The sequence below is a fragment of the Lepisma saccharinum genome, chromosome 7 (genome assembly GCF_977018435.1).
Source record: "Lepisma saccharinum chromosome 7, izLepSacc3.1, whole genome shotgun sequence".
In the NCBI taxonomy this organism is placed as follows: domain Eukaryota; kingdom Metazoa; phylum Arthropoda; class Insecta; order Zygentoma; family Lepismatidae; genus Lepisma; species Lepisma saccharinum.
Window position 1 is genome coordinate 4,583,872 of NC_139235.1, and position 14,739 is coordinate 4,598,610.

Consider the following 14,739-nt stretch of genomic DNA (forward strand, 5'->3'; position numbering starts at 1 on the left):
ATAAGGATCGGATAATTCGGAGAATTAGGATATTCGGATATTTTAAATCCGGATAGGATTATCCGATATCCGATAAGCGACAGATGTAGCTTATGTCACTTCGAAAGGTTTCACTTATTTCTGAAGGTTCGTTTCCAATCACGGTGTGAAAGTACCCTATAGTCCATACGTTCTAATACAAGATCTTTGCATCCGTCGAGAACGAACCAACAGCCACTTAAGCTATGGCAGCGCCCGATCGGCGATCCGTGCATGTCAAGATGTCTTCATCCAAACACCCCCTCCCCTTCCTCCCTTCCTTACGAACTGCTAACTCCCGCAACCCCCATCCGTCAGGTCCGCGGAGTTACTCCCAAAGCCTTCCTCCGGTTAATAGCCACGAGAAATGAAGCGTTCGATATTTGATTTGCTTGAGGTGCATCGTAAAGTGAGCATTAGCGCCCTCTATAATGGCCCACCACTGATCCTGCAGAAATCTCGTGCAGGGAATTTGCACCCCGAGGAATCTCCTTAATCTTCTGCCAATGAGAAATCATCGAAGATCGTCCAGGGATTTCCGCGGAGACATTAAAGGGCTAAGCCCACGATTACGCTGGATGCGTTTATAAGCATGAAGAAAGGCTCCTAGACAGGTCGATAAATCCCCCCCCCCCCTATTTTCCCTATAATTTCCCTACTTTTATCCTCTTTCCTGTTCCTGATCCTATGGACACTCTCGAGGTGAATTCACGAACAATTACATCCGCCTTGTTATTGGTCTGATCTCGAATTGCAATTGTTTGTCTCCAATTGTGATTTTTGTGTCAGATTCCAGTTCCAGATTCCACGACTTAGAATTGTCATTGGGTTACATTTCTCAGACTAGAGTTTAAATTGTCAGACTAGATTTGCAATTGTGAGTTTCGTGTCAGATTCCAGTTGCAATTGTCTGTCTAGTTGTCGGACACAACTTAGAATTGTCATTGGGTTACATTTCTCAGACTAGAGTTTAAATTGTCAAGACTAGATTTGCAATTGTGAGTTTTGTGTCAGATTCCAGTTGCAATTGTCTGTCTAGTTGTCGGACACGACTTAAAATTGTCATTGGGTTACATTTCTCAGACTAGAGTTTAAATTGTCAGACTAGATTTGCAATTGTGAGTTTTGTGTCAGATTCCAGTTGCAATTGTCTGTCTAGTTGTCGGACACGACTTAGAATTGTCATTGGGTTATATTTCTCAGACTAGAGTTTAAATTGTCAGACTAGATTTGCAATTGTGAGTTTTGTGTCAGATTCCAGTTGCAATTGTCTGCCTAGTTGTCGGACACGACTTAGAATTGTCATTGGGTTACATTTCTCAGACTAGATTTTAAATTGTCAGACTAGATTTGCAATTGTGAGTTTTGTGTCAGATTCCAGTTGCAATTGTCTGTCTAGTTGTCGGACACGACTTAGAATTGTCATTGGGTTACATTTCTCAGACTAGAGTTTAAATTGTCAGACTAGATTTGCAATTGTGAGTTTTGTGTCAGATTCCAGTTGCAATTGTCTGTCTAGTTGTCGGACACGACTTAGAATTGTCATTGGGTTACATTTCTCAGACTAGAGTTTAAATTGTCAAGACTAGATTTGCAATTGTGAGTTTTGTGTCAGATTCCAGTTGCAATTGTCTGTCTAGTTGTCGGACACGACTTAAAATTGTCATTGGGTTACATTTCTCAGACTAGAGTTTAAATTGTCAGACTAGATTTGCAATTGTGAGTTTTGTGTCAGATTCCAGTTGCAATTGTCTGTCTAGTTGTCGGACACGACTTAGAATTGTCATTGAGTTACATTTCTCAGACTAGAGTTTAAATTGTCAGACTAGATTTGCAATTGTGAGTTTTGTGTCAGATTCCAGTTGCAATTGTCTGTCTAGTTGTCGGACACGACTTAGAATTGTCATTGGGTTATATTTCTCAGACTAGAGTTTAAATTGTCAGACTAGATTTGCAATTGTGAGTTTTGTGTCAGATTCCAGTTGCAATTGCCTATCTCGTTGTCGGACACGACTTAGCATTGTCAAACTCGAGTTAACAAATGTGAGTATTGTTCTCAATTGTCAGTTTGTCTCGTAAGAAAGCTTGTACAGTTCTTGGTCTCGTCTCGATATTTAAATTCTACTCTCGTTCCTGTTTCAGTCTCGTCTCAACCTTCCAAACAATAGATACAAAATACTTCTGCGCGCATCAAATAGCACACATAGCAACGTAAGGTATAGCTACAACTGTCAAACTTATTGTCCGACTCGAGTTGCAATTATGAGTGTAGTTGTCAGTTACGAATGTCAAGTCTCGCTGTCAGGCACTACTTACAATTGTTTGTCTCGTAGTCAGATTCGAATTTTAATTTTCAGTCATGGTGTGAGACACAAATTACAATTGTCTATCTCCTAGTCAGGCTCGAGTTGTAATTGTGCGTCTTCTTGTCAGACTTGAGTTACAATTGTCAGTCACGGTGTGAGACTTAAGTTACAATGTCAGCCTCGTTGTCAAGTTCGAGTTACAATTGTCTACAGTGTTGTCAGACTCGAGTTACAATTGTCTGTCTTGCTTTTATCCCTCTTTTTGCTCCGTGACTATTAGGAAGTCACGAATTTCCTTTAAAAATGATAAAAATACTTAACAAAACTATTATAACAAATTTCTGCGTACAGCAAACAGCACACGTAACTAATGAGGATGAGCATTCGTATAAGATGCACATTTATTTCAATAAATTTCTAGGTTTAGAAAGAGGAGGACAGTAACATCCTGATTGTGGACTTCTTCTCACGTTGCAGTTTTAAGTGGATCTTTAACCCAAGTGTTAAGTTAGATACAACTTATTGAAAATATCGTTAAAATGTGTTCCTAGTCCCATGCATTTCTTGTGGGGAATGAAACGCTTCCTAATCAACTATGGCAAGTTCATCTCGGTTGCAACGATAATAGGGCTTGTGCTTCATGTTGGTGTGAAAAGGGATATTTGTAATAATATTGGCGCCCAAGAACTATTGGGTCATTTTCTTTGTAAATGAAGTCCGGTAGAATCAATACAAACGGGGGCATTAGATGAGTCTTTGCAGTCATAATCTCCCATTCACGCTACTTTTCCTGACAAAAAACTACTTCTTTGAAGATCAAATGGATGTAACGTCACATCCCGCGAATATGTTCATCGAAATTAAGAAGGGAGGAACAAAATACCGTGGAGATGCGGCGTGGCGTTGTCGTGAGGGAATTTCTCCTATAAAGGAAGGAATCGAATTTCGGGATTCCTTCTGCCGGAGCGTCTGAACGAAAGAGATCACGGCTCTGTCGCCAATCACTGTTCGTGTGGATCATAGCGGATACGTGTACGACCGGCGGGTCCTGATTCCGACTCCCTTTTATGAGGAGTACACGGAAGCGACGGCCGACTATTGTGGGTCCTGCCGCAGCTTTCTGGAATGGAGGGAAAGGGGGGGGGGGCCTTCCTTTTGTGGGAAGAGTTCATTTGAGGCTTCCACCAAACAGCTCTCTGGCAAGGCTAGTACGTGACTCGACGATTTAGAGCGAGCCTCAGCGATTTTCATTCTTATACAGTGGCTGTGTTCGTGTCCCTTATGCACGTGCAACCCGAATTACACGCAAAAACAACGGGATTGCATACCCTGAGGATATAACTGCCTATAAAGCAAAACAGTAATATGAATGTCAATTGTAGCGTCTACGCAACTGTACGTAGAGGTAGAGCAAAACTGAATCGTACATTCAAAATAAAATTAAAGTTTACCGAGATACTGTAGTTACAGTATGTATATATTACATTTTACCGTAAAAAAAAGACCAAGTTCGTTTATAAATCATTAACGCCCGTACAGTTTACCTAATAAAACTAAGCAATTGTAACGATTCAATTTTAAAAATACATTTATGGTGTAAACTGTAATGAGTTGACTGGAAAATTGAAGGTCTTAATTTCAGTTGCCATCCACTGTAAAGAAATGACCGTTTTTTTAAAGTATTAACGGTCGTTACATGTTTACCATAATTAATATAACTTTAATGGTTCAATTTTTGCACGCAACTATAATTTATTGTATTTTCATGCATGCTAAAATATTCAAACAAATTAAGAACTCATGCATTTTGTTTATTGGAAAATTAATAGGCAGAATGTTAAATCTAAAAGGTAGAATTTTTTACGGGAAGTCCTAACATTGTACGTAACTGCAAATTGCAATCATTAACAACCTTTATGCGAGATAAAATATCCATTTTTAAATTTGAGAGTTCTTTCTTTTACGTTTCAACGCCATACAATAGGCCTACATGTATGAGCTTGTCAGTGTTTAATACACGAAGCTGTTACCAACGCCATCTTTACTTCTCATTCTAGTCTCAACACATAGTGACGTCATGAATGCGCATGCGCGGAAAGCGACGACTTCGCCCAGTTTTCGTATATTAACAGGCAGACTGTTAAATTTTAACGGTAGAACACTAAATTTTACGATATATTCCAGCAGTGTGGCATGGTGGAAAAGTTGTTTGAAAACTGTCACAAGGTGGTGCTAGTGTGCTTCTTACACAAAAAGAGGTAGTGTATGTTATGACAACTTCTATGAGAGTTGGATCAGTGGGGGAGAAAGACTACTTATACTGGGTTTTAACCTGATGAAATTCACACAAAAACGTAGTGCAGATACTAACAGAAGAACTATCTGAAAACAAGGTCTCATGCACAAGTCTGGCACTCCAACAAACACGAAGAAGATAAGAAAATACAAAGCCTGTTCTACAGAGCCACAAGAAGCGAGTTGGAAGAGTGACTGACAAAACACAAGCACATGAGGTGAAGGGAGCGAACAGCACAGAACAGTCAGCAAATAGGAACTTGACGGAAGAACTTTACCTTTCCAATATTTCGACTTGTAGTCGAGGAGGAGTTTGTAGACGTCTACCATGGAGCTGCCGCAATCACCTGACAGTAAAGAAAACCGTGTTGATAACCGGTAAAAGATGTCGTAAAGACAAGACAGACAGACATACACGACAAATCTGCAATGTAAAAGTCGATTGAAGAAATAACGGTTTAAGACCGTCAATTTCTGCTGCCGTCCAATTACCGTTAAAATAATTACCATGACCGTTTTTTTCAAGTATTATCAGAAATCACACAGTTAACCTAATTATTTTAATTTTAATGATTAAGATTTCAAAAGTATGTTTATGGTGAACACAACTGGAACTTATAAGCATTATGGAATTTAAATAAAGAACTGTTCGGCCACGTTCTTTTCAATTAATAGGCAGACTGTTAAATTTAATGGTACAGTAAAATATGGTAAATTTTTACGATGAAATGGCGGTCTAAGATTACGGTAAAGAAAATAACTCACCGTTTACAAGAATTAACGGCTTGATGTAGTCTAATTTTAACCATTCAGTTTCTAAAACGTTTATGGTACATTGAGCTGCAGTTTATAACGATTATGTATTATATCTTTAAGCAAATAAAAAATAGTTGGAAAGCGTGTCTGAACACTGAAAGAAGTTGACTAAAAAATTACGGTGCAAGACCGTTAATTTCCCCTGCCTTTTTGTTTGTTTCTTTTACAGAAAAGAAAATGAGCATGACTGCTTTTAAAGTATTATCGGCCATTTCAAAGTTAAACTTATTGATATAATTTTAATGATTGCGTATTTAAATATATATTTATGGTGCACCCAAAGAAACAAAAACATTTTTTTTTTAGGTTGTTCGAGAAGGACCAACTAATTCATGGTTGCCAGGCTCCATCCTTGTGAATGCAACAAAATACATTGATATTTAACAACAATGTACGTTAAGTGCGGAACAAAACTGTTTCATCCATATACTGTTCAACAGGGTTGTAAATTACGCGTAAAATACGTATAAAACGTAAAGTGCGTAAAAAACTCGAACATAAAAATTAAAAGAAAACATGGTTTTTGCGATGGTTATTGTTATCCATGGCAATTGGCAGTGGTAGAAAACAAGAACGAAAAAAAGGGTTTTAAAAAATTTCCTTCTCGATTTGCTCTTATATTGAAATTTTACAAACTGCAATATTTATATTCATATCATAATTAGCCTATGCATGAAAAAGGAATTTGAAGCTGTTAGTAAAACTCTGAAATCCAATTCTAATAAATTGTCGTTAACCGTTATACTATATGTATTATAAATAACAGAACTAGTGCAAGACGTATACATCAACAGGTTCTCAGTTTTTAAAAATATGCAAAAGAACAGTTCTTTTGTAAGAAATCTGTTAGTGAGGGTGAGGCCGTGAGGTGGCTGTATAAACAATCTTCAGAAAATAATGCTTTTGTGCTGAAATATGTAACAAAATTAAAGTTTAAAATTTATAAAATTAAAGTAGTTTTTATATTACTAATTTACGAAAGAAAATGAGTTTTCTACATCAGCGTAAAAAACTGGTTTTCTGTGCGAAGTAAATTACTAGTAAATTACGCGTAATTTACGTAAAAAAAAACGTAACGAGTAAATTACCTTGCCAAGACTGCTGTTTAATTATGAAATTGTTTTAATCACTTTTAACACTCACTACGATATATTTCTTTGTTAACTGAAGATAGGGGCTATTCACTGGATATTTACATTTCCGTGCGTCTTGGGCGCGGAAATAACTTCACTTCCGGCTTTGAAAAAATAACGGAGTTCAAAGGTGTAAAGGCAGTGTTTTACAGAAAAGGCGAAAATCATTGTGTGACTTTTGGTTGCAACACGAGATACGGAACAAATTATTTTTCTCAAGATATCTATCCCTAGTTTTTCCAGCGGACCTGATACGGAAAAATCAGTGGATTCAGCCAGTAAAGGGAAAGTTTGGAAACCAACACGCGGGAGTAGGCTCTAGAATCGACACTTAATCACAGTAAGTAAACCCAATGAAAATATTTTACGTGTTTTAAAATTATAATTATCTAACGCACGTATGTTGAGAAATTTAAAAGTTGGAACTGTTTGTAAATCCATGTTATCAGCGTTATTGAACGCACATGCCTTGACCTTGAAGTTACGCGCTCTCTATAAATCATAAAATTAAGGGGGCTGGCTCTTTTTGAGTAAACAATGTCGAAAATTATACATTTCACTGTTGTAATCGAAGTATTACAATATTTACAATCAATGTAAGCTTCATTTCAAGCTTCTTATCAATTAAATACATATCACCAAACGAAACTGTTGATATAACATCAACATAGTCTTGGAAAAAAAAAGTATCTTTATCCAAAGGATCCGGGAACTTCTCAATTATTTACAGATATTTAGTGATCCATTCTGTGTGCAATTTTTTTGTCAGATCGGAAGTTAATTTTACACCTGCGACAATCGAATTGTCTGATCGATTGTTTTGTTGTTTACCAAGAAACATTCCATATTCTACTTCGGTCACTGATTTCTGTGCACAGTAAACTGAATGGCACACTGAATGAAAAGACAGAGTTGCCAAACACAAACAACCACAGACTAACACCAAATGTATTTTAAACAAGTCTAAAAAAATACAAATTTTAAACACTGTGTTCGAAATGTTTAAAACATTTGTAAAAAAAAAAGTCATTTGTTTCAAACACTTTTGTTTCAAACATTCTACTGATATTTAATCATAAGTCTTAAGAATATCCCATGCTCTCTCTGCCTGTTTTGAAGGTACTGCAGTGTAGCCAGATGTATTTGAGGGGGGCTCCCATAAATTCAACCACAATCTTTCGCCTTTACACATGAAAAAAGCCGAGAAACAATTTGCATGGGAGATTAATGATCTTAAACGTGTCCCAAACTGGTCCACGTCCCGTTTATCTGCAGCAGTGGGACATTTGGAAGCTGCAGGAGCGGTTAAACACATAAATAGTGATTATCAGCTCCCCTTCCCCCAAACCGCATTCCCTATCTAGTTGTAGGAAGGTCCGACTAGATTCTCGCAAGAGCACGAGGCAGGATATACACTTTTGCATATGTTTCATTTAGTCGAGAGTTTCCACCCCACCCCAAAGAACTTCCGAGCATTGTCGAGGCGTAACAGAACGAGACACACTTCTGCAAAGTCGAGTCGAAACCGAGACTATAGGTTGACATTGATTGTATTTATTTTATTTCCAATAGGATTGCGCAGACGTATTTGGGGTGCTTTAAGGGGAGTTGCAAGTTCTTCTCTGAACAATGTTTAGTCTAACTGTTGATACTTCAAACTTCCTTTTCACAGAAATTATTAGGCATATGAGGATATTTCCTGCCAGTGTGACAATATGTATGTTATTTAAATAATGCAAGTTGACAATTGAATATAAATATTGGTACAGAATAATAAACTCCAACAAATGTTATAAAATGCACAGTACAAGGTGAGTCAAAAGTCTTTGGACACCCTTTTATTTTGAAACCTGACAGGAGAATGTGAAATCTGGTAATGGGGGGAGATGGTAGTAGAGGGGGGTCGCAACTTGTTAGGTACATGGTGATCATGGCCGCCATCTTGAATTCCGCCATCTTGAACGCAGGTTCGAAATTTCAAATGGGAAGGGGGGCATGTAGCATATCAAATTACACTAGCGTGATTTCAGGAATTCCAAAGCGTAATTGTTTCTTTGATATCTTGTATCGCTTGCAAGTTATGAACACTCAAAGTTTGAAAAGTCTAATTGTGACGTTCATTGTTTCAGGTGATATAATATGCCTCTGAAAAAGGAACAGAAGATAGAAATCATCCTAATATCCGGGGAACGCAGTTTCAGAGACATCGCAGATGACGTCAACAGGCGGCACCCAGACAGACATCCTGTATCGTACAGCACGGTCGCGTACGTTATCGGCAACTTCCAAAAAAAACTGGCAAAGTGGAAGACAGGGCACGTAGTGGGCGACCAAAGACTGCCACCAATGAGGAGACGGCAACGATGGTTCTAGCATCGTTTGTGAAGAGTCCCAAACGCAGTACTCGTCGTCTCTCACTGGAAAGTGGCATCACCCAGTCCTCCATTGTCCGGATATTGCATACCAATCGCTGGCATCCTTATAAGCTTCACATGCAACATAAACTAAACGAGGATGACCCAGATCGACGGGTAGTTCTGCACGTGGGTACGAACCAACACGAACTGGATCCCTCGTTTGCACGTGGCATACTGTTCAGGCCTATTTCTGTTTGAATGGGGAGGTCAATCGGCATAATTGTCGATACTGGTGTGATAGTAATCCAAACTTGGTGCAACCGAGTAAGGAACATAGTCCTCCAAAGGTGATGTGTGGTGTTGCGTATGGGACACCCGCATCATTGGTTCATTCTTCATCGACACTACCTTAACGGCGCAAGAGTACCTGACGCTCCTTCAGACACATGTGTTTCCTTCCATTCTGAACCCGGACGGCAACTTTCCCTCTTATTTTCAACACGATGGGGCCCCTCCCCACTATGGCGTTGGTGTGCGTCAATGGCTCGATGCACAATTCCCAGGGAAGTGGACTGGTCACCGTGGTCCCGTGGAATGGCCGCCCAGATCACTTGACCTCACACGCCTCGATTTCTATCTGTGGGGCCATCTCAAGCAGATGGTGTATGCTGAGAAATCCCGCGATAGAAGGCACATGCAGGAACGCATTGAGCACGCGTGTGACCACATTTCACCGGACATTCTCCTTCGTGTGCAGGAGCGTAAACGGCGTCTACAATTGTGCATTGGACGTGGTTGCCATCACATAGAACAAGTGCTGTAGCGTGCCGCTGGTAGGTCATTTTCAAACTTTCAGTGTTCATAACTTGCAAACGATACAAGATATCAAGAAACAATTACACTTTTGAATTCCTGAGCTCACGCTAGTGTAATTTGATATGCTACATGCCCCCCTTCCCTTTTGAAATTTCGAACCTCCGTTCAAGATAGCGATTTCAAGATGGCGACCATGATCACCATGTGCCCTACAAGTTGCGCCCCCCTTCTACCATCTCCCATTACCAGATTTCACATTTTCCTGTCACGTTTCAAAATAAAAGGGTGTGCAAAGACTCTTGACTCACCCTGCATATCTTCAGGTAATATAATCTGAATCACCCAAAGAAATAAATAACAACTTCTCATAATTACTATTTACAGACATAAAGAACTCTTCTTATCACTGCACAGAGCTTCTCCACAGATCGGTTTGCATTTTCTTTTTCTTGAGGTTTCTACTTCAAATAGTCTTGCTTTCTGTGAACGTAAATAAATAAAGTCTTGTAACTTGAGGGTTGCATTAGCAATCGACAATCGAGGCTTGTGTTCGGGGGAGTATCGAGTGCGGGCCATTTGTGGCTGAGTTCGGTGCGATTTATAAAGTGGAAAACAATATTTACTATAGCTTTTGTGTACTCTTACGGTGGGCGACCCTAGTGCTGGCAAGGGAAGTGCGGAGCGGGAAATCCGCTGCAGACCAACCAGACAAAAGAGGTGACGCCGAGTTACGACGTGGCGGGAGGAAGTACTACGCGCACCTCAAGCTGTTGCGGTTCATATCGAGCTGGATTGGTCGCTTCCCTTGCCAGCATGTAGAGCGCCCGCCGTAAGATTGGACAAGACCTATACGTGTTGATGAATGAGTGAGAGAGAGAGAGAGAGAGCGAGCGAGCGAGAGAGAGAGAGAGAGAGAGAGAGAGAGAGAGAGCGGAATATCCCAAATGATTTTGGGTAATCGCGAAGATTTAGGTGAATGATGATATGAAATTCATACAGGGACACTCACAACGAATCACTATTATTACTAAACAAAGTACTACATGAAAATTGTTGTTGCGTTATTTCAATCAAGAATAGCTAATATACACTATTTGTTTAATTATTTGGATATTATTAAAAATTGCTCGGCTTGGTAACCAGCATATCCCAGTTTTGTAATTAAATATAACGAATGTCGCACCAGTGGCACGTCGGAATTGAAGAGAAACAGAAGCCTGCATTGAATTGGTAAGATCATCGAACGATACATGTCGTCCGTCCCATCGCTGTGAATTGGGGCCTACCACTGTACCATTCTGCTTATTATTCTTATATAATAAAGCTCAGGTATTTATTTATCCCAATCTTCTATTAGACAGGAAAATAATGAATCCTAACTACAGTGTAAAATGAACTTGGAGTTGAACAGCATTGGGTGTGTCACAATTCATCTTAGCGACCCCCAAAACTATGGATTCCACACTAATATCGGTCGTTTTACATGTCACCCCCTTCCGGTGGCAGGGGTGTCTTACCCCCACAGTATTTCTTTCCAGATTGTAAGTCATACCAAGTTCGGTCATCGTGAATGTCACCAATTAGCTTAGCGACTCCGAAAACTATGGACTCGACACTAATCTAGGGCATTTTCACCTCTCACCCCCATGCCGATAGGTGATGAACTTCGAGTTGAACGGCATTGGGAGTGTCACTATTCATCCTACAGACACCGAAAAGTATGGCAATTTCGCACCTTCTGTGTAGGCAACCAAATTCACCGTACTGTGTAGGAGGAAGCAGAACTTGCAGGATATGACACACGAAAATGCCACGCAACAGAATACTATTTTATGTTCCCTTCCCACCCTTAAGAGTGCCAGGGGTGTCTTATCCCCACACTATTTATTTCCAGATTGTAAGTGATACGTGTACCAAGTTTGGTTGAAATCGCTCCAGGCGTTCGAGAGTTATGCCGGAACAAACATACATATAAAAATACATCCATTTTTTTTATATAGATATAGAAGATTGTTTATTAATTGTAATACTGTTTACGTTGTGAATATACGCGTATAGGATGCCTGTACTTCAGACTAAGGGAGAAATAACACTGAAGTGACAAGCGACACATACGTCGCTTGGCACCGAGCCAATAAAGAGCATCGTTTCACAACGACAAGCAAAGCCACACAAGTCTGCATTCGATTGGTGAAATCATCAAGCTATACATGTCGTCACCTGTCGCATCGCTGTGAATTGGGGCCTCCCAGATGGAGCAGCGGTAGCCTCGTCGCCCCGTTGGTTTCACATAGTGGTTTGAATCACTTTAAACTGTAGGTCCAGTCCCGATTACCCTTATTATGCATAAAATGGACTTTAAACACCAATCAATCAATTAATTGATGTGAATTCTCCCTAAGGAACTACGCTTTTGATTTTTCCAGAGCTCTGAAAAACTTTGGTTATGTGCCCCGTGTACGTTGCATGCCCCTCACCTAGGTCCGGCCCTGTTCGTCGAGGTAGTAAGTAGCTTCTTCCGTGGTCAAACAATAATCCTACGACAACTCGTGCACAAATGCAGTACCTCATAACACGTGCCGGGATTTGTAGAACGCCGGCATTCGCCCCAATTAACCGAGTTTGGTTTACAATAAGTGGCACGTAATCTCGTCCCCAGCGGCGTCGAAATTAAATTACCGCTAGCTTTGCAAAGGGAGGTCCATGTTTGATTCGATTTACATTTTGCAAATGTTGTTGCGATATTTTCCCCGCGCGCGGTTGGAGCTTAAAAGAGAAACGACAAAGGGAAAGGGAACTGATAAAGGAACGGGGGGAGAATCGGGGATAAAAAAGAGGAAATACCGGAGCAGAATACCGGCACAGAATTCCTTGTTTAGTTCTCCCCTCCTCGCCTTGGCAGATTTCGCCTTCCTGAATCAGCACGCCTAACGCGGTTAAGTCTCTGCTGACAGTTCCATCTAGTGAGAGAACGCCCAACTAACTGAGAGACTGGCGAGGGAATGAGTTTCCCTTCGTCGACTCGACCAGCTGATTAAGTTAACCCCATCTCAGTACTTACTCGTGTCCCTAGGAGGGGCAAATCTCTGTGTTAAGTACGCATGTGTGTGCATACGTGAGAGTGTGTGTGTGTGTTCAATAGATGTGATTCATTCGTCGTTTCCGTGCCCTGCGATGAAATAATGACTATTTTCTTCGTTCTTTTTCGACAGTGGCGTACCAATGGTGGTTCAAGGGGTAATGAATCAACTTTTATCCATGGACGCCTACAGGGTGGGGCGAGAGGGGGCAATTGCCCCTGGACTTTCAAATGAGATAATGTTTATAGGCTGTTGTGACGACATAAGTTTATTTTTAAATTACATATTTCAATAAATAGCTGGCCTCCCCGATGGCGCAGTGGTAGCGTCGTTGCCTTGTAATCAAGGGGTCCCGGGTTCGATACCCGGTGGAGGCACAAGTGGTTCGGATCCCACTTTAAACTGTAGGTCCAGTCCCAATTAGCTTTACTGTGCATAAAGTGGACTTAAAACACCAAATCAACCAACCAACCAATAAATAACTAATCTTTAATGCAATATTGACTTTTAACATTGATTACTTGTAATATTGTATAATATTCAATGTAATCCATTATTTGATATACGGGTTGCCTGTGTTGCCATAAACACCCTTTCTTTTACTGTACTACTCCTTGCATACGAAGAAAGGAGTTTCTAGTGTTTTAAATAACTTCTTACACCAAAACCCTATTACACCAAAAAACTATTTTCAGAGGTCACGCAACAGTGCTCGAATATAATCAATTGTTCCTCGAAGAAACGAATGCAAACATTTTGTATGCAAACAATTGAAAGTCAAGTGGAGATATATCGACGGACGGATATGATATGTGGGGTATTAGAGTTGTGTGGCGAAGTGCATAGTGCAAGTGGTGCTTGTCTACGAAAAAGGAGTTTCATGAACAATCTTAAATCGGATGTTTATATATTTTAAAGTTTACAAGTGTTATTATAGAACATGCAATTAGTGGAAGTGATAAAAAAAACTAACTGAGGAGAGGGGGGAGCGCACTTCTTGTCCCGGACTGACCTTTCAAAACTTATTCGTTCACAGCATGACGGCTGTGTAGAAGGTACATAATATTACGTAGAGATGGCACTCATATCATATGAACATTTTCTCAACTCTAGCATCCTACTCTTCATACTAACATATGTGGGTTTCTTCAATTAATTATTATGTATTATCCTCGTGACAGATACATTAATTTGCTGTTATTATTATTAATGCTACATGAAATGCACAGGTGCAAGTTCAGAATGATGCTGTTATTTATTTCTTGTACGCACTGTTATTATTGATAATAACATTAATACACAAAATCATTATAGTATAAGGAAGTTTAGAATTTGCTGAAAAAGAGAGAAGTAATTCTAATGTACAGTAAAACCTCGTTAATCAGGACCCCGATAAGTCGGACTTCGCTTAATCCGGGCAGGAAGAAAAGAAAAGGCAGTCAACCACTGATGAAATTCTGTTTCCCGCAGACTTTGTTCTGTACTGTATAGTGTATGCCCTTTAAATACACCATAATAAACGTGTTTTGTTGCTATAAACGGAGTTTTAATGCACTTTCTACTGTTCTTTTAGGTTATTTCAGTTAATCCGGACTTTCGTTAAACCGGTCAGTCAACTTATACCCCCCTTTGGCCTGGATTAACGAGGTTTTACTGTATTTGCAAACTACCACTTTGTTCCTTTTATTTTTAGAAAACCAGAAAATTATGGGTATATAACTTCTTCCAAGAATGTATTTTGGTGCATCAAGCTCGCTGATCTAGGATATTTTCTCCAAAGAAAAGCACTGCAGAGGAAAACTAAACCCGGGCCGAGATTTATGTGCAGTTGTTCGTGTAATTTCGTATGCTCTCGGGCGTACTCGGGACAACTGTCAAGCCTTGATAGTCGACAGACCTTGAGCAGGAATGATTTGTT

At 39.9% G+C, this 14,739-nt stretch overlaps 1 protein-coding gene across 1 annotated transcript in view; it reads right to left on the bottom strand.

The window, feature by feature from the left end:
* trh (PAS domain-containing protein trachealess) overlaps window positions 1–14,739 on the bottom strand; it is a 736,895-nt gene that overhangs the window by 86,447 nt on the left and 635,709 nt on the right. Inside the window, exon 5 of the mRNA XM_083124916.1 lies at window positions 4,898–4,966. Coding sequence (XP_082981042.1) covers window positions 4,898–4,966 — 69 coding nt within the window. The remainder of the gene's footprint in view (window positions 1–4,897; window positions 4,967–14,739) is intronic.